At 45.0% G+C, this 18,964-nt stretch overlaps 1 protein-coding gene across 4 annotated transcripts in view; it reads left to right on the plus strand.

The window, feature by feature from the left end:
* Nucleotides 1–18,964, plus strand: part of EXD3 (exonuclease 3'-5' domain containing 3) — a 290,758-nt gene that overhangs the window by 150,882 nt on the left and 120,912 nt on the right. For all 4 annotated transcript variants that reach the window (XM_040606942.1, XM_040606943.1, XM_040606939.1 and 1 more), the window contains exons 19-20: nucleotides 6,363–6,416; nucleotides 8,127–8,258. In XM_040606942.1, coding sequence (XP_040462876.1) covers nucleotides 6,363–6,416; nucleotides 8,127–8,258 — 186 coding nt within the window. The remainder of the gene's footprint in view (nucleotides 1–6,362; nucleotides 6,417–8,126; nucleotides 8,259–18,964) is intronic.

Genomic DNA, 18,964 nt, shown 5'->3' on the forward strand with positions numbered 1-18,964 from the left:
GATGGGGAGGCAGTGGGTGTTTACACCAAGAGAAAAATCAGTGAAAGGAACCCAACATTTATTTAGGTTTCTAATGGACTTCAGTTTGGGCTTACAAGGAAGTCATTTTCCTGCCTTGTGCCTGGGTCAGTCGAGCAGAACCACAGTCAAAAGATGGCTGTTCAATATGAAATGGAAGATTTCCATAATAAAATGCCATATAGCATCCTAGCTGGCTACCACTTTGTGAGATGACTCAAAGGTGATCAGCCACAATTTGCAGTGGAACATTTGGAAAAGGAAGAATCTCTAACATACATGGGGACAATGAACATTGATCTGGACTCACATAACAACTTTGACCCTCTGCTTCTCGGAGAAGAGACACATGCTTCTTCATTTCAGACATATTTCTACTATGCCAGAAAGGGAGATATCCAGCCCACACAGTGTGTTGCTATCAAATGTGCACTGATCGCCCGGCCTGGTGCACAGGATGTTTCCTCTTCAGATGTCTGCTTGGCCTGAATCCTGGGCAGGCTCAAACTTCTGCAGAAATAATTAATATCTCATCTCTGCCAAACTTACACAAGTCATTTAAACAAACTAGTTCTCACTGCCTCCCCCAGAGCCCCGTCTCCGCTTCTCATCCTGATACCTTATCGTGCTCTGGACAGGATGTTTTACATTGCTTTCTCTATGGTGACCGGACAAACATCCTTTCACTATCAAAAGCCCTTGGAGTGTTACTGTATTGCAGGCCTTTGATCTGTGCTTGGATAATCAAAGATAAAGATAGACTCCTCCCACCCTGCCTTATATCTGGCTAGTCCTGATTTAGTAGAAGTTGAATCTTGACCACCCTTATGCCCAAAAACTTGGAATTGTTATTGCAAAGGCCAGGAGAAAGGTTTGGATCCTCATCACTGAATACAGGGTAGACAGTGTGGGTGTTAGCACAACACAGATTCAAAACTAGTGTCACCAGGAACACATAAGTATGTACGGAATTAGTGTTTGGTCTTCATTAAAGTCATTTCACTAAAATGATTTATCAATCATAGTGTACATCTCCTTGTGTCAAGAACTCCTGAATCACCTGGCATTTGCTCCTTATTGTTATCATTCCTGTTGCTTGTTAAAGCGACTTCAAGTGTTGGTAGGCAGATGAGTCTTGTCATTCACCCCTTTATTATTTGGGATCAAACTTAAAAATCTTAGAGCTTTGTAGGTTGTGTTTGGGCAGCTATGGATTTTTTTTTTATTTTTCCTTTTAGACTAATGCATGTGGCAGTGATCGGTTTGAGAAACCCCGTTCCCAGGCTGAATGTGAAGTCTGTGTCCTGTGTACTGCTTTGTGTGGTGCTGCTATTATTGGCTAAATGTTTTATCTTGGCCAACAGTTGTCATGGCGAGTTTATCATCCCAGATCTGCAATCTCAGGTCTGCCAGCCTGTGAGAGCAGGACCTCTGACACCACGAGTCAGTGTATCCCCTCATTTGTCCATATTTAGATGCTGCAAGATGACACCAGTTTGCATTCTGTGTATTTCATGGTGCCATTTAATTCGGACTTGACTGGAGAAGTGACTGATTAAAAGTTACCTGTCATAAGTGCAGACACAGGAAATCTTTAAAAATGGAAAAATAGTAGAAATTCATACTGAAAATTTATCTGGTTAAATCTGTCCTCCTATTGAAGGCAAAGAGCTCACAGTCCATCCTTACAAAAACATTTTACCCTCTGTTCATGAGCACCAGCCGGTCTGGGAAGAGCAGCTCTGTGCCCCAGTAAGGGTGCTGTGTCACATTTCCCAAGTCTTCTCATTCACTGGGGTGGCAGTAACATTTTCACTGTGTTACGTTTATATCCCAGCTGCTGTAGCACTATGCATGCAAGTGTTTGGCAAAGCAGGTATGCAGCTGGGGAATAAAATGTGTACCAGATGTGCTGGACCAGATGAGCTCCTTTACCTGACTTTAGCAGCCTGTGCATTGAGAGCCAGGGGGGATTCACCACATGCTTTCCCTGAAACATGTCCTTGCCTGGCAGCACTGCTCCAGTCCTGCACCTCGGGTAGGAGGCCCTTCTGGAGGGCTTTGGGTGGTGGCCCAGGCTGGCCCAAGCCTGGCTGCCTGTGTGGCACAACAGGGAGGCCTCTCTTGGGAGAAGGGCTGTATGCATCCAGCCGTTCCTCACCGGGGGTTCCTCACCGGGGGCTCGTGGCTCCATCCCAAGGTAAAAGAATGCCTCCATCTGGTAAAGAACGCAGAGATTCGGTCAGTCTTACGCAGCATCCTTCTGTGTGCAGGTGCCACTCCTGGAGTCAGCCACCCTTTGCATTGGTCCTTTTTCCTATAAGCAACATGTTATTTCAAGCTGATACATTTTTCTTTACTTGAATCACCTCCTATGCCTGTTGTGTTTTCTAGCCAGGTCTTCCAGCTTGTCTTCTGCAAACTTCTCCTTGCAGAGAATCTTAAACCTATCTTTTATGCCTTCTAGGTGGATAATTGGAAGGAGATAGGCAAGTTTCAGTGGGTGTTCCTCTTTTCTCTGTAATTTTGCAGAATCGGGTAGAGCAGTGGGATGCTTCTCATACTAACCTTAAAGGATCACTCACCAGCCTGAAGTGACTACAACAGATCTTGCAGTGTTGTGCTTCAGGATGGAGCAGAAACTTATAAGAAAATTTTCATACTTTCTTAGGTCTCTAATTTTTAAGGAGAGGCTTGGTGGAATCTCAGAGCCCCTTCCACTGAGTTGTGCGTTGGTTGGTTTTATTTTTTTAATGGACTGTGCTCTTGGTCTTCAAAATTATCCTCATCTCTAAGAATAATTTGCATGCCAAGGCAAACCTATCAAGGCAAAAACTATCTTTTGAAGTGTGATAATAACCAGAAGGCTGGTAGAACTGGCTTCCTGCAGCTCCCATGGTGTAGAATGTTCCCTTTCAAGGTTACACCTACTTTCCCCAAAACTCCAGGTGAACCAGTGAGTCGGAGAGGAGGGCCAGGCTTGATCCAGGATGGATCTCAGGAGCCAGTTAGAGCAATGTGCATCTGGATCTAAATTGCACTGGACTTGTTTGGAGCCATGGGACACAAAGGGGATTTCTAATACTGCAGTAAGCAGAACATCATGTAATGGGGGAATCTAATCTCTGATCTTGTCTCAGCTTTGAATGTCTTTTTCCATATTTTTGATGTAAACGATGTTCTTCATGTTTGCTTGTCTTTTTACCTCCCCATCAGTCTGCAGTGTAAATTCACAGAGGACGGATGAAGAACTGTTCTGCCTTTAAGATCAAGACTCTGCTTTTGATGTTTGGACAGCAAGAGGAGAACGTCTTTCATGGGAGACCTTGACACAAATAGGTCTACATTAGGAAACAAAATTGGCAGTGGTTTTGGTGTGGTACTTAAGACCACATCACGAAACCATGCAGTAACTCTGTACAGGTTGTAGTTTTCAGGAATGCTGAAGAGAAGTTTAGGGTTGAAATACCAGCAGCACAGCGAGTACACTGCAGGACTGGACTGAGTGTGTTCATAGCTATCAAGTTCTTTCTAAGAGTCTGAGGTAACAGGTAGGAGGCTTCAGGGTTGGATTGAGGTTTGTGATCCACTTCTCTAGTAGAGCCTTGTCTGGGTGCTTTTCCAGCACGCATCCTGGAGCAGATGCTTCCTGTCCACTCCCTTTTTGTCTGAACTGGGACCTTGCTGGCCTAGGCTCAGGATCAGTGCTTCACCTCTGCCACTGCAAGGGGGGTCACAGCTTTTCCTGGACTGCTACCTTGCAAAGGGAGTACTGCAGTTTGCCTCTTGAAGGAAATCTGGCATTGCCCAACATGTCATGCACAGACTTGGCAAATTTTAAGTTACAAATCTATAGCCTTGTGCAGCTGTTTTTTGAAATCTTCTTTGGCCTTAATTCAGGATCCTTTAGGTCGTCATGAATCACTCTGCTGCTGGTGCTGGCTTCGAAACATAGGGCCTCTCTTTGCTCGCTCTCATCAGTTGTTGCCCTTCCAGGTCTCTCTTATAGTAATTCATTTGAGTTCATTCATCTCTGCAAGATGAAAGCTGGGTGAACAGACAGGCATGTTAAGGGCTAAATAATACCCAGTTACTGGGGAGTTCTTTCTATCCAGAAGGTCTAAGCCTTTTCCAGAGGAAGCTGATATTATCTTTTTAATAGATTGTGTAACTGAGGCCAATGCCCTCTCTGCAGCACTTGGGATGGAGCACAAGTCCCTGACACCCACCCCAATGCTCTGGTCACTCTTTTCCTTTTATTTGCCTCTCCAAGCACACATCTCCCAGATGGTCCCAGCGTTGCCTTCCATTATTTCTTTCAGAGGAAAAGAAGAAATTGTGCCCTTTTCTCCAGCATGCATCCTCCATGGTTTCAGTCAGATGTGTGCTATCACATGGGTTTTCTGGCTCTGCATGCTTCTTCCAGTCGTTGTTCCAGAGGCGGAAAAACATGCTGGAAGAGTTATTGCTTTTCTCCTTTTTATTTGATGTTCTTTGCCTGTCTCTGCAGAGCCATTTAGATAAGGGGATTTATCAAGCTTGAACTAATTAACCCTGGATGCAGGAAGTCAGAATGGAGTGTTCCAGCTGTGAAATCCTCAGGCTTACCCTGAAGCACACATGGGTCTGAAGGAATTTCACATCTCTTTTCCCTTGCCGGCAAATCACTGTGGTGAACATTTGCTGTTGCCTTACTGGACTTCTCTCACATGTGCCATGAGGGTGGTTTGTTGGCAGGGCTGTTCAGTACCCCGGACTGGGTGTAGTGGGATTGCATGCAGCATGACATGTCTCTGCTGCCACTTCAAGGTTCCTGTACTTGGAGATTTTTTCCTTTCTTGAGAGAGAGGGTTGATTTTGAAAGAAATCTGGTAATTTTGCCTGTAGGAATGTGCTTTAGAAGATGTTGCCAATCACCTTCTCAGTGCAGAACTGGCAGCCAAAGACTGACTTCACAAAAAAGGGAGGGAAGTGGCTACCTGAAAGATCAAGACAGGAAAAAAAAGTGGTTGCTGAGTTGGCTGCATGGGCAGTTTGTGCCTTCAGAGCCTTCTTCCCCTTGTTTCATGTTGCCATAGGTCCAGTGGGTCTTAGGAGAACAGCTGTCCAAGACAGAGTTTAAAAGTCTTGATTTGTTTCTTTCTGTGTTCCCTGGCCGTGCTTGGTGGTGTCAGACTGTCTGGGAAGTGCAGCAGGACTCTGATGCCAAGTGTGTCCTTCTGCCAGGGTTAAAGAGCGATCCAGAGACAGCTTCTGGAACTGATGCAGAAGAGAGACCTCCATGACACACATCTGGAATCAGAAAAATATGAAGGCTTCCAGTGGAATCCAAGCCACAGAAGAGATAGAACCTTGTGCCTACCTCAGTGTGCCAGTATCTTGTCAGCACCAGCAGAGCTGAAGTGCTGGTTCACATGAAAATCATTCTGTCACTACGGCCATGAAACTATTTCCTTCCTACAGGAGAGGGTGAAGGGGTGGAAGGGAGGGATGTCATTTAATCATACAAGGATCAGTCACACTTTCATCCTTGTGAAGAACTGCAGTTCCAGATTTAGTATCTCCTTTTGGCACCCAACTATTTGCAAGTGTCTCGTATTCTGTTGTGAAGGTCAGAAGTGCGGGTAATGAGTCCCCTGATAATTCAGCACAGACCTTTCCCTTGAAGGAAGAGAGCTCAGATAAACATGCAGGATTGCATGTCAGGAGGTGATAAACTCTGACGGAGATGTTCCTTGCAGCCTGGAAAGGGTGCATGATTTCTATATGTCTGCTCTTGGGCTGCAGGGAGAGTAACACCATCCTGGCTTTAAGGAGTGGAGTGAGTATCGTTCTGTTCATGTCTATAATGTTTGCAGACACATTTAGTGGTATATATTTTTTCTGGAATTACCTTCTTACGTTATTTTTTCCTGTCTCTCTTGTGCACTGCTGTGCAAGCAGAACTGCTTGCTTCTTTGTGAACCAGACTGGTGAAATAGAAATAGTCTGAGTTAAGGGAAAAAAAAAAAGATAGAAAGGTTTTTGGTAGGATTATTTCAAGGTGGATCAGTTCCCTGGGCCATCTGCAGTGCAGATGCACAAGTAGCTTGCTCCAGCACATGTGAGGCAAGGCGGGTATTGGCAGGGAGGGGACATGTCAGTGAGCGATACCTTGAGCTCTATCGCTGTCACGAGCGTATTGCTGAACCGGACCTGGACACCCTTGGCCTGGCATATCTCGACACTGGAGAGAAAGCCTTGTTATTGCCGGTTCATGTTCTCTCTGCTTTGACTGAAAGGAAAGCTTGAATCCAGTGTAACTTCAGTCCATGTTAATTATGGGGTTTTACTGTTTTTTCCAGATTGCCCGACAGGAAGGAAGAGTCATTTTAACCTCTGGACTCCCATATCAGACTGTAAGTGTTCAGAGCTTCTGGCATTTTTCTGGCATTGTATCATTGCGTGGTCTGGGATGTGCAGTGTAGAGAAGAGGAAAAGTCAGATGTGAATGCAACAGCTGGCTTGGCTTTTTCATGTTTTCTGCACTAAAAACTACATTAAGGGTCTTGAGAGGTTTGCTGTTCTGAATGACCAAAGCTCGGGGTGAATTTTTTTTTTATACTCAGTACTGCATCAGTGAGGAGAGTGATTGCTCTCCACTGGAGGCGGGGGGTGGAAATCGAGCCAAGCAATCCAGAACAAAGTGTTTCTGTTTGGCCTTACTGGCAGGTGAAAGGCAGCTCAATTCCCATGCTTTTTATCACAAAGATTCTTGTTTACTGACTGGCTCCACACTGACATAGTTTCAACACTTAAAAGATGTTCCTTCAAGCTTGGAAGGGAGAGAATGGAAGCCACCAAACGTGGGTCCCAGTCGAAGCTGTAGAGGTGTTGTGTTCCTATAGATACACATAAAAACCAAAGCAAAACCCAACCTTACTCTCAGCACCAGATGTTCAGAGCCCTTCATGGCACATGAGTGTTGGTGGAAATACACTGAACCTGTCATGGCAGTGGTTGCAATGTTATGATGCCTGTTGCAGGTCCTTTGCACTTTGTTACTGCCCAAAAATTCATTTGGAGCAGTGAACCTACTCTGGATTGCATACATGAGCCAGAGTGCAGTAATTCTTTGTAACAAACTACCATGTAAAAGCTCAGGACTAGCTAGCAGTAGCTGGTCAGAGTATTTGCAGAATATAGGTTGATGAGTTCCTACATAATAGCTGAGCATTGAAGAAAACTCCTCTCATGGTGAGACAGTGAGACAAGTGCAGCCGTGCCACACTACAAGTTCTTATCCAGGCTGTGGTTCCTTGAGCCTACAGTTGGGTAATAGGTTATTCAGCATCCAGCTTAATCTTATTTGGCAAAGTTTTAACTTCAAAGTACTGTGTAGGAATTGCAAAAGGAAAATAACTGCTTCCCAGTGTACAATACTGTCCTGGGAAGTGTCTGGTTCCCTTTGTATGCCCTGCATGAAGACGGGATGGCTCTGCTAGGCTTCTCTACTTCTGTGTAGCTGATCCCACCTCACTGTGAGTACTCATCATGTTCATAAAGAGGGTCTGGAACTTCACAGTGTTTGATCCTGGATACAAATTTCTCTGGTAAATGTGGAACAAACATAAGGGGCTGACCACATCAACCACTGCAAGTCTATTGGCCATCAGTGAACTCCGGGTGAAACGGTGTATAAACTGGAAGGGTTAAAGTGGTAAAACTGTCATTGGGCATCATCTCCATCATTGTGCTTTTTGCATACTGTGTGTGATCCGGGCAGGTCTCATGGGAAAGCTGTGACTGAATTCAGTTTCTTCTTACTACCCCTGTCAGCACTGCACCACCACATTGTAAATTGAAGGGGACTTGCACAATCACATTTCACATATAAAATGCTGCAGTTCTTCAGTGTTTCAGTAGTCTCTGAGCTATTGCAGCAGTGGCTACCTGTCACATTACCCATTGTGCTTCTTAGATGAAAATATAGAATGTAAACACATACTAACTCCAAATACTATTTTTAATTAAAACTAAACCGAGTGTATTAGGAAAAAAACCCACAGATCATGATGCACAGAGTGCCTCATTTATTGTCTTTTTGGTTTATGACTTGTCTTTTGAAGCTGCAGTCCCAGGTAGCAGAAGGAAGGTGTTTCTCTGTGAACTGCTCAGAAAAGGCAAAGGAACAGGCCCTGCAGGTTCTGAAGCACTTCAACGTTCAAGTATCCCTGGCAGATATCTTCAGCCGTTGCCAGGTAGGACAAGGCTTGTTTAAGTTCATGCCCGCTCACCGTTTCATGCACAGCAGGCAGTGCTTCAGCTTTTTGGGTCTTGCGCTGAGTGTATTCTACTTGGTTCCCAAGATTTCTGCTTGAACTTTGGCAACATCTTGCAAAGCTGTGAGGAGTTCTGAGTGTGCTAACATCCGTCAGAAGTGTTGATGACTAAGTCAGGAGAGCAGAGGCACTGCATCTGCAGCTTTGCTAGAAACTGCTGTTTTTCTGATTTTTGATATTTGGCATGTGTTTTGGCATTGACTATCATGGTTATAGACTCTTTGTTGCTGTGTTCTCTGTCTAGGACACATGCTGTTTTAATTATAAACCATGTTTAATTATGGCTCTGTGATTCTGATAACACTTAATTACTTTAATAGGAGGATTTTTTTTTTGGACTGTTATTTTTTTCTTTTTTTCAGTAGCTGTTAGGTTAATTCATGTCCATGCTAGTTGATGACTCCAGATTGTGTTTGGCAGTGGGTATCTGTGGATTGTTGTTAGGAAGAAATTTTAATTGTGTTAGCTCAATCTCCATCTCTTCCAATTTCACTCTTGTATGTGTTACAGTAACACGCTGAAACTTATCCCTTCAAAAACCGTAACATAAACCAACATCTCTCATCTTATCAGTATTTAAAGAGAGAAAAAGAAGAAACTGCAAATCTGGCTAGAAAAGGAGCTTTCTCTTAGGAATAAACAAGCCAGCTGAACACTTCAGTGAAGCCTGGCTCAGTGCCTTGTGGTCGAGCTTGCGGGGTCTCCTGGCTTTTTGGAACTGCACAAGTGTTGTAGAAATAGCAATGACTTCTGAGCAAGCACACCAGAGAGCATTTGCTAGACCTCTGCTTATATCTGATGTCGGTTGTTGAAACTGTATCTGTAACTTATAGGGAAAATGAGAGTTGTCCAGCTGTGCAGGTTGTCTGTAAGAGGAGAATGACGTAACACAGTGCAGATTGGATCGACATAACATGGGCTGATCTTACTTCAGGATAAATGTATATAATCAGATATAAGATACTGTGTTCATTCTTGCGGTTTTATTGTTCCGAGAACAGATTGCTGTTGTTATGTAGTGGCGTGCTGGCTTTTTACTATTTTAAAAAAAACTTTAAAAAACCTTATGGATTCTCTGATTCCCTGAGATCCCATAAAATAGCAGTGTTCTTCCTGATGGTTGTTGAAATACCACAAGAATAAGCACACACAAAAAAACATGCTGCAGAAAACTCTGTAATAAATGCAGAAGACTGTGCAGCATATGATATAAAACTGACCACTTGCCCATGATCTGGAGTCTGGAACTGTTTAACTATATGGCTTTTTAGTACATGCTGTCTTAGTTTACAATATAAATAGAGGTAATCAATCTGGCTAGGAATATATACTAAGTGTTTGCTTACTTTCAGGAGAAATGCCTTCCCTGTAAATTGTGGTGGTAGAACAGCTGCATGTTTTATACTGCTAGGCATGGGAAGATGCTATTATTTGTCAAACTGCTCTTGTGTCCTGAATCATATATTTACCTACATTTAAGGCTTTGGCATTTTGGAGCTGATTGTGTTCAGCTGTCCTCTACAGACTACACGTTTTGCTAGTACGCTGCTGTTGCTCTCGAGCAGAATCCAAGCTCTTACAGCTGCACATGTCCAGCAGATGCCCAGGCAGTTACTGCGGAGTGCTCAGCACCACAGCTCTCACAGGTCTGTGTGCGAGGGGATGAGCGGTGGGCAGCAGGATGAGGAGGCTCATATTGCGTAACTGCGGAGTATTGACTGCCCGTGTCAAAAACTGCAAATTTCTGCTTTTAAGAGGGTGCTCTGGGGCCACTGTGGCCAACAGAAACATCCGCACTTCATTTGTAAGTTCTTTCTAAAACATCCTAATTCTCTGCAAACCTAATTGGCCTTAATTAGGATGGAGGCTAGATACTTAAAACTGCTGAGCTCTGCCTTCCATCCTGCCTGTTCTGGTCTTTAAGCAGGTTACAGACCTCAGGGCCTGCAAACTGCTGTGAGGTCTGCAACCTCCTTGTAGGAACGTGAATTGGTGAATTGCTAACGGGTGACCGATTCGGCTGTCCCTGTAGCAGGGCAGCGATGGTGGCGTGCAGGCCAGGGCTCCAGAAACACCCAAATGCTGCTGTTTACATGCTCAGCAGGAGGAGGAGGAGGCTGGCTGATACTGATTCATAACCTGGGCCACTCTCCTGCCTTGCCTTCGTGGAGCTTGGCCGGCCAGTGCCTGACCTGTGGGCCGGGCAGTGAAGACCAGCCCCGTTGTGCTTGCCAGCGCACTGGGGATGGGTTATCGGCTGTGGTCATCCATTGTAGATAAGCGTTTTCTGTGTGTCACAGGAAGCAATGTGGCATCCTGCCTGACTCTCTCTGTCTCATGGAGCAAGGGTTTGTTTTGTCTCTTGGGCTTCTATTCTGTAAATGATTTGAGTGAATATGTCAGCAAATATTGTTGCTGTAACAATTAATGCGTGTAGTGCAGAGCACATGGTAAAAATAGGTCCCAATTCAATGTTGTACCCAAGATTGCTGTAAAATATGTTTCCTCTGTCAGCTCCCTCAGCAGGGATGGATGGTCTCTCTTTCGCAGATATAAAGAATGGGCTTGCTTTGTAACCCTGCCAAAAAACAGCCCTATTTTGTTAAAACAATGGCAAATACTGTTACCTCTGTGTGACTTAGAGCAGCAAGCACACAGAGGATTTCACCCATGGGCTTCTCGGCATTTCTGCTTTCAGTTGTGCTGGGCTTTGACTTGGTTGATCTGCTTAAAGGCTCCAGAAATGGAGACTACTGCTGGTAGCGTCGGTTATGGCCTGCCAAGTGTGATCTTCTCATTGCATGTGTCTCTGCTGCATTTTAAGGACTCAGTGATGGTCATGGAGAAGTCACCTGTGCACAGTAGCTTTAGCCAGGCCCGGCGTTGCCTTCAGTGCAACATTTTAGGAGGGCTGAGTGAAAATAAGATGAGTTCTGTCTTTTGGTGACATGCAAAAAGCTCCCGAGAAGTCCTTAATTTTCACAACCTTAAAATATTTGAAATAAGCCCATTCCCTCTGTTTGAAATGCAAATGTCTTTTGGCTGTCACCTCTGCACACGCTTGAATATCTTGTATACAGCTTTTCTTCTTTCCAGATATCCAAAAGTGACTCCTTCAGAAAGAGGTGGTATGAAATGCGTGCTGGGGGGAATTCTTACATGATAAATTTGGCACATTGGTCCCTTACACGATGCAGGAAGATCTTTGTGGAGTTGTCAGGGGCTGTTGTAAGCAGCCTTAGGGCCAGCTAGCAAATGTGCTCGAGTGGAAAATCAGTGATCCTCTGCTCTTGACAACTTGGAGGAAGTTCTAACACACAACTTGCATTTAAGAAAGAAAAAAACCCAAACCTGCTAAAGAAGGTGACCTACTGGATGGCTACAGTGCTGGATACAAACACGTGACAGCTAGGTAATTTTGGGGGGGGGGGGGGGGGGGGCGGTGCGCTGAAATTTGGTTCCTCTCACAGGTCCATCCATTTAAGGAGGGGTTATCGCCCACCCCTCCTGGTGCCGCAGCCACCCTCGCTCAGCTGTTGTGTCCGTGCATAGGGCATGTGTGCCTGCTTTGACACTCGGGTAGGGCCGGGTAGGACAGCAGGTAGACATGAACTCCATTCCCGTCTCATAAGGAAACTCTTGAAAACAGACATGTTTAACAGGTATTACCTGTATGGCTGGCCTGGTTTTTTCCATCTTGCTTTTCTGTGTCGTCTGAAGATCCATCTGAAGCAAGTATAGACTGCATCTACTGACCTGGCAGCGTGTGCAATGCCTCTTGGTTTATGCCCTCCTTCTCGGTGAGCCTGGGGTCCCCAGCATTGTGCTTCCTTAGGCTAAGGTATGGTGTCTGGCCTAGCCAGCTTCTTGTCAGTGAAAAAACACTTGTGTCGAAGAAGATAAATTCAGGCAAGGGGCTGGCAGCCCTCAGTTGTGAGTAATGCCGCTCTGTGCAGCACTGTCAGGGTGAAATAACGGTTTGAATGGTGATAAACTGAGGAGATAAACAGTGCAAGTTGTTAGCTTTAAATCTTTATCTCGCAAGTATTTGTCACGAAGGTTTGAAGGGAAAACACTGTGTTCAGTGTTGTACAGGATCACCGATAAATTACTCCTGTTACAGAAGAACCTTGTAGTTAGAGGTTTGTAACTCTGCTGTAAAATCCTTGCTGGTTTGAGGCTCTGCAGACAGATTTGGAGCCAGAAGGGCCTGTCCATCTTCAGAAATGCTGAACTGTACTTTACTTAAAAAGTGTAACTGCTGCTCAGCTCAATTTTGAGTCCAAAGTTTTGCTCTTATGCAAGGGAGGGAGTGGGCTGGGGGACCTGGGTCGCATAGTATGGCTGTGCCACCTCCTTGCCTCCCTTGGGCTTCTCTTTCCTTTCCCACCCTCTGTTTGACTTAACCTTCAGCCTTTAAGCTGTCCAGGACAGGGACCCTGTTTGAACAATACCTAACGCAATGGGACGCTGACCTCAGGTGAGGTTTCAAGGCTTTCCTGCAAGGAAAAAATGATTGCAGTTATATCCCCTGCAAAAATTAGTGCGGAGGGTGAAAAAAATTTTAGGCTCCAGCTGCAGCTTCTGCAACTGAACAGCCCTGCATTTATTATAGGATTATCTGCAAATTTAAATAGGTTGTCTCTTTCACTTCACTGAATGTTCTGATCCTAAATAAGCAAATTACATCACCTATTCTGATGTCCTGTTTAACTTATGACCTCAGCCTGAGCGCTGCAGGATGTGCGAGATAGCTGCTTTATTTCATTGTCTGGAGATCTGATATCTTCCCCCACCCCCCCTTCCCTGCTCTTTCAAAGCCGCTCACCCCAGCCTTTTAGAAAGGTGTCAGCATGGAATTAGGAGTAGGCGGGGAGGAGGGGGGAGGAAGAGAGGAAACCACCATTTTTTTTGAAATTAGGTGCAAAAGTGTTCTAGCAGTTACAGCAAATGTTTCTGGTTTTTTGTGGTTAAGGTAACGAATTTCATTGCTGCAAAGCTCATCATGTGCAAGCTGATTTACGCAGAGGGAGCCCAGTATGGAGCAATCCATTTAGCAGGGACAAAGAAAAAGACCTTATGATTAGATGAGAAACCCTGTGCTTGGGGCACTTTGCGAGAACCTTTGAAGCCAGCCTGGGAACTCTGGCAATATTAGTCGATAATTAGTAATATAGATCCCTCAAGCTGTCGTTTAGATTGAAAATGTGCATGTCTCTCATGAGCCTCTGTCACACCAATCTGATCAGCAGGCTTTTTTGTTCCTTTTATGTGGGTTGCTCTGTCGGTCCAGATGATGATGAGAACTGCCAGACATCATCTTTCTCACTAACTTGTGAGCCGAGCAGCTATCTCCATGCTCTAGCGTGTCATGGAAGTGGGGCAATTTTATTCTGTGGTCACCTTTCCTGGCCTGAGCAACAGTCATTTTATTCTTTTAGATGTACCAGTTGTCCTTCCCCACGCGCAGTGAAAAAACAGTAGAATTTAAAGGCTACGCATTTTGTAAAATGGTTCTGCCCCAGCAGACAGCGAGGGATTTGTCTCAGGAGTTGCTTAGGACAAAAAGCATCTTCAACTGTAATGGGGCTGAGGCGACCATCAAAGAATTTTTGAAAATGTCACTTCTCGAAGCCGGCGTTTCAGCTTTTGAGATGCCTTCCACTGACGTAACATCGCGTCCCTATTTACTTCCTTTCAGCCCTGAAATCTCTTTGGAAAAAGCCATGTCACCATCTAAATGAAGAATTAAGAAGGGTCATGTGTGCTGGATTTGGTCGTCTTGGGAATGCTGAGAAAGAGAATATCATTTTGAAAGCCTCTGTGGTTTAATGAAAGGTTCATCCATAGGATGTAATTTGTCAGCGCCTACAGGTCAGGAAAACCTGTGATTAACAGCATCTGTGGTTTCCCCAGATGTGTAAGTTAGCTGCTTACTCCTCACCAGCCCTTAACCTAAACCGAAAACTCAGCCCTGTGCCTACCCACTACGTAGGCTGTGATTTCTTGCTTCAGAGTGTGATTGTTCCACACAAAGGGTAAGGCCCTCTTAATCTTTTTGTTTATCCTGGGCTTGGCAATTTAGATGTAATCTGCAACTTGTGCTGCTGAGACTGGCCAGGAAGCACAGCTGGTATTATTCTGCCTCTACAGACATTGTGGAGGGAGCGAATTGACCTCAAAAGGTACTTGTCCCGCGACTGTCTGAATGTGAGCATTCAGTTGTGAATGCACCTAGCCCTGGCGCAGCGGCGTTTCATTCACAGGGATGTAGCTCTTTTTATTTGGAGTGGCTCTACACGACGGTCCTTAAATAGCATCAGGGTTTGTGATAATTTGTCGTGGCAAATTGTGCTCCTCTCAAGTCTCCGGTTGAGATTTTTATTTGCTGATCGCCAAGGCTTTATAAACTCTGGTGAGAGCTCGTGGTGAGTGCTCGCCATTGCTTGCAGGGACATGGGGGCATGCCGAAGCAAAGCACCTTGTCCAGGTTCCCAGGTGGGGTTCCCAGCGGGAACTGAGCAAAACCCCCCCGCTCGTGGATGCAGGGCACGAGGGTGGGCAGCACGCTGCCTGCTCCAGCTCTGCCACGCAATGCATGAGTGCCCCAATCAGCACCAATCCTGTAAAATTCCCAGCCTGTAGATTGCTTTGCACTGTGCTGCTGTCCATGTAAAGCTCAGAGCCCCCCCAAAAAAGGGCTCGACTGGGCCTAATTCTCACCAGCCAGCCCGGACAGTGCTGCCTGGTTCCCACAGACTGTACACTTCCCTGCCAAGATTTCAGTATCTTCAGAAATTCAGTGGAGCATGAAGGTCACAGCAAGGGAAGAATGACAGCCTGAGACTTTTTTTTTCCCCTTTCACCAGCTCGGAGCAGACTGTTGTCTCTCTAGCATGTTGACTGTTTTCATAGGGTTAGCGTGAAGTTTATGTTTTACACAGACCACTGGAAGTCAGATATGGGAATGCAGCAGATCAGCTGTGTTTCTTCAAGGAAGACGGTCTCATGTTGCAGACTTTCTTTCTCAGTGTCTGTAAAAGCTTGATTTCCAGTGAAATTTCCTTTACAGATCGTTGTCTTTAGGTTCTTTTTGTGGACGTATGTGAGAGACTATACCCGAGGTTTCGGTTTGTGTATTTATTTCCTTTCTCTTATTTTCACTTGCAAAGCTGCAGGCGGATATTAAACTTCAGGGGGGAGAAAGCTGTTAATTTTTCACGGTGTTATGTATTACAATGCTCAAAATGATGATGCCAAATTAGCCATTAGAGGTCAAACCTCAGCTGACAGCAAATGTTTTCTTTTGAGGAAGTCATCCTTATTCCTGGGAACTAGTTTTGTTCTCCTATGCTAAATGCAAGAAAGGTATGAATGTGTGTTTTTTCCTGGAGGGCAACACTAGCTGGAAAAATGCTGGTTTTAGCCAGTGGAAACAGCACAAGCAAACAACGATTGGCAGTGAAAACAGCACTTGTATTTAGACTAGCATAGAAAAGAAGACACAATGTAGTGCAGAGTAAATGTCCTTTTATACAGTTCTGTACAAGGCTTTTTCTTCCTCTCATGGGTTTGGACAGACTGTGAAGTGCATTGGTCAGCAGTGATGCTGGTGCACTGGGAGAAAGTAATGAAAGGTCAGTGGGTGACAGTGATGGAGTGACTGTAAGGAAGGCGAAGAACTCTCTGGAGAAGGCAGTGACACAGCTATAACTCCCATGTGTCCCAAAGAAACTGTCCCCATGTTTTCTCTCAAATGTCATGAGAAAACAAGAGATTTGTAGCCAATTTAAGTTCTGTTGGTTTCCAGTCCCCTGTGCCTCCTGAGGTCAGAGTTCAGTGTATTGACTGTGTCAAGAAGTCAAAATTCCCATGTTTTATACACTGTGGAGTTGCTCCTCCTTTTTGACATTGGTGCCCTTATAATGCTCTTTGTTTGTATGTCATGGTAAGGATGGGATGTCCAACTCCCAGTGTTTGAATGGCTGTAAATTTAAACTGGTGCGTTCTCAAGATGATAATCCTACGTATAAACCAGCAATACAATCACTGGGTCTTGCTATTTGAGAGACCTTGTACATTAAAAGTTAAATAATGTCAAAGTTCTTGTTTTCACAATGTAGTGACTAGCTCCATTAGTAGTTCAGGTGGAGTGAATTGATTTGAACCTATCCAGAAGGCCTCCAGACCTTTATTTGCAGTTCATAGATCAAGATGATTGAATAGTGTCAGATGGGAGCCTTCCAAACAGTTTGATGTGGGCCATCTTGTAGCACAGGTAGTACCACGGCGATGTTTTCTCAATCTCTGTTGAGAATCCTGCACAAAACCATTGTCCTGTTGTTGCAAATGCAATTAAATCCTGCTACGTGCTTCAGGGGAACGAACAATTTTGCAGTCATCCAAGATTTGCAGTGTTTGTCTGGGCAGCTGTTAATAGCAGCAGCAGACCTTTGTTCCTTCAGAAGAATGTCTGATCTCGAGGCATTTTTGAAGCTTTAGTTTGAGTCAGCATTATGCACTGAGCTACACATACTTGGCTTCATTGCAGAATTTGCCAGATCTGTAATTGCTCGACAGCATTTATCTGAAGACCTTTAGGCATTAAACTGTGTAACTTCCTACTGGCATAAAATGAACTATATCTGTTATTCATATTATTAATTGGATGAGATGACACCCTACGCCAAAACCATACATCTGTGGACTCCTGTGGCATGTATAACATTATTTTGTCCTTCATCTACTGCTGCAAAGGCATTTTCAACTAACAGTGAAGATGATAAGCAGTGTATGTAGGGTTTGGGCTTTTTAAGAAAGCCTTGTCCCCATAAGGTGTACATGATCTAAGTGACTTACTTGACGTAAGAAGAGACTGTTTTGTGTTTCTGTAAACCCTTTCATCTCAAAGATCATACAGTGTTTCAGAAACAGAGACAGGTAAAGCATTATCCTGATGAAAAGAGAAACAGAAAACTTTTAAATTAGTTTCTCAGTTCATACATAGTGTCAGTCTTGAAGAAGAAGGTATTTTGCAGTTATCTTGATGGCATACGGCTATATTGTGTGCTGTAAGCCCAAAGCTGGATTTTGTTGACCTAGGTATGGATGCTGTCATTTAATCGGTCATTTATAAGAGGCTCAGGATAAACTTTTCTCTCTCTTCCCCCAAGAAGGCAATAGAAATCCCTGGTAGCAGGAAGGTTTTTATAGTGAGCTTATGTGAGAGTGTGCTAATCTGGAACAAAGTCCCTAATGGCACAAAACTTCTTCCAGCGGGCAGCCCAGTACCCTCCAGTTTCCTGACACCAGCAGCGATAGCTTAGAGGGAGAAATGATAGTGTAGGAGTTTTGGCAAAGGTGGAAAATGTAACATTCAGGGCATGCTTCTTGTGAGTCAGAACATTTTCTCTGGACAAGTGGATTTAGATGATTTACCTGTCTTAATTCAAGATATGCAGTCTGAGTCAATTGTCCTTTTATTTAGGGAAGTGCTGGGGGAAGATGCAGGGGAGAGCCTGTTTCTCTTATCTCCACTAATTTCTTCATTCCTACCTCCACCTCAGCTTTTCTCTTGGTGGTTTCTGGGGGAGCTACTCCTACTGAAGCATTTTAGTAGAGTTGAAGAGTATCCTATGTTTAAGGTGAGCACAGCCAGGTTTATTTTCCAAACTGCCCCTTAAAATGATTGTAGTTACAATCAGGTGTCTTGCAGCCAGGAGAGTGGCCCAGCACCCCCTGTCCCCTACCCACTTGTCCGACCCTCATGTTTACAGCTCATGCTTGGGGAGGGGGCAGGTGGGGAGCCAGATGTGGAGACTGATCTGGCTGAAATGAGCGTCCCCATTTGCAGATGGATCAATGCTTTGGCGTCACAGGGGACCACAGGAGCAAGTTACGTCTTGGGTGTGTACTGATGGCATGGACCACTGCCTCTGGCAGCCCCTTCCTGGGGCAGTGCCCCTGCCTGTGGCATGGCAGCAAGCATGGCTGTCCTGCAGCAGTATGGGCAGACCACTCATCTCTGCAGCTGTTAGGGTTTTAATTTGACAGTCTGATTTCATGGACTTTAAAGAGGGGGAGATCACTGAGCAGGGTCCTGCAGGAGGAAATGAGCTGGTGGTTGGAGAGAAGGAAGTTGGTGACAGAGGAGTCAGAGGAGGAACATGGTTCCCTACGAACGGGGTCATGTGAATGGCTGTTCAGTGACAGGATGGAGTGATCGATGTGCAAGAATAATAGGTCACTGGGGAGTCAGCCTGAAAGCTGAAGCCTCTCAAAATGTGGGACATTGTGGAAAAGAAAGTTAAAAAGACATAAACTAAGGCCGGGCAGCTTCTTGCAAACCAGCCTGGACAGCATGCTTCCCTTGGCTTATTTTTGCACACTTCGATTTCTGACTATATAAATGAGTTGGGCACTAAGAAGATGTTCTTCGCACTTCCTTCTGTGCAGACACTGTCCTGTGCCAAAGGACTGAGCCTTCACTCCCAGGAGTAGACCCATCCCAGAGCAGGGACCAGCCCTTCCCCCACCCTGAGGAGCCTTTGCTCTGGCTGCCTCCTGCAGTTGGGCCATTCCTCCCCTGCCCCTGAGCGGGGCCTTCCCTGGATCAACGGCATTTA

The sequence above is a fragment of the Falco naumanni genome, chromosome 9 (genome assembly GCF_017639655.2).
Source record: "Falco naumanni isolate bFalNau1 chromosome 9, bFalNau1.pat, whole genome shotgun sequence".
Taxonomy (NCBI): Eukaryota; Metazoa; Chordata; class Aves; order Falconiformes; family Falconidae; genus Falco; species Falco naumanni.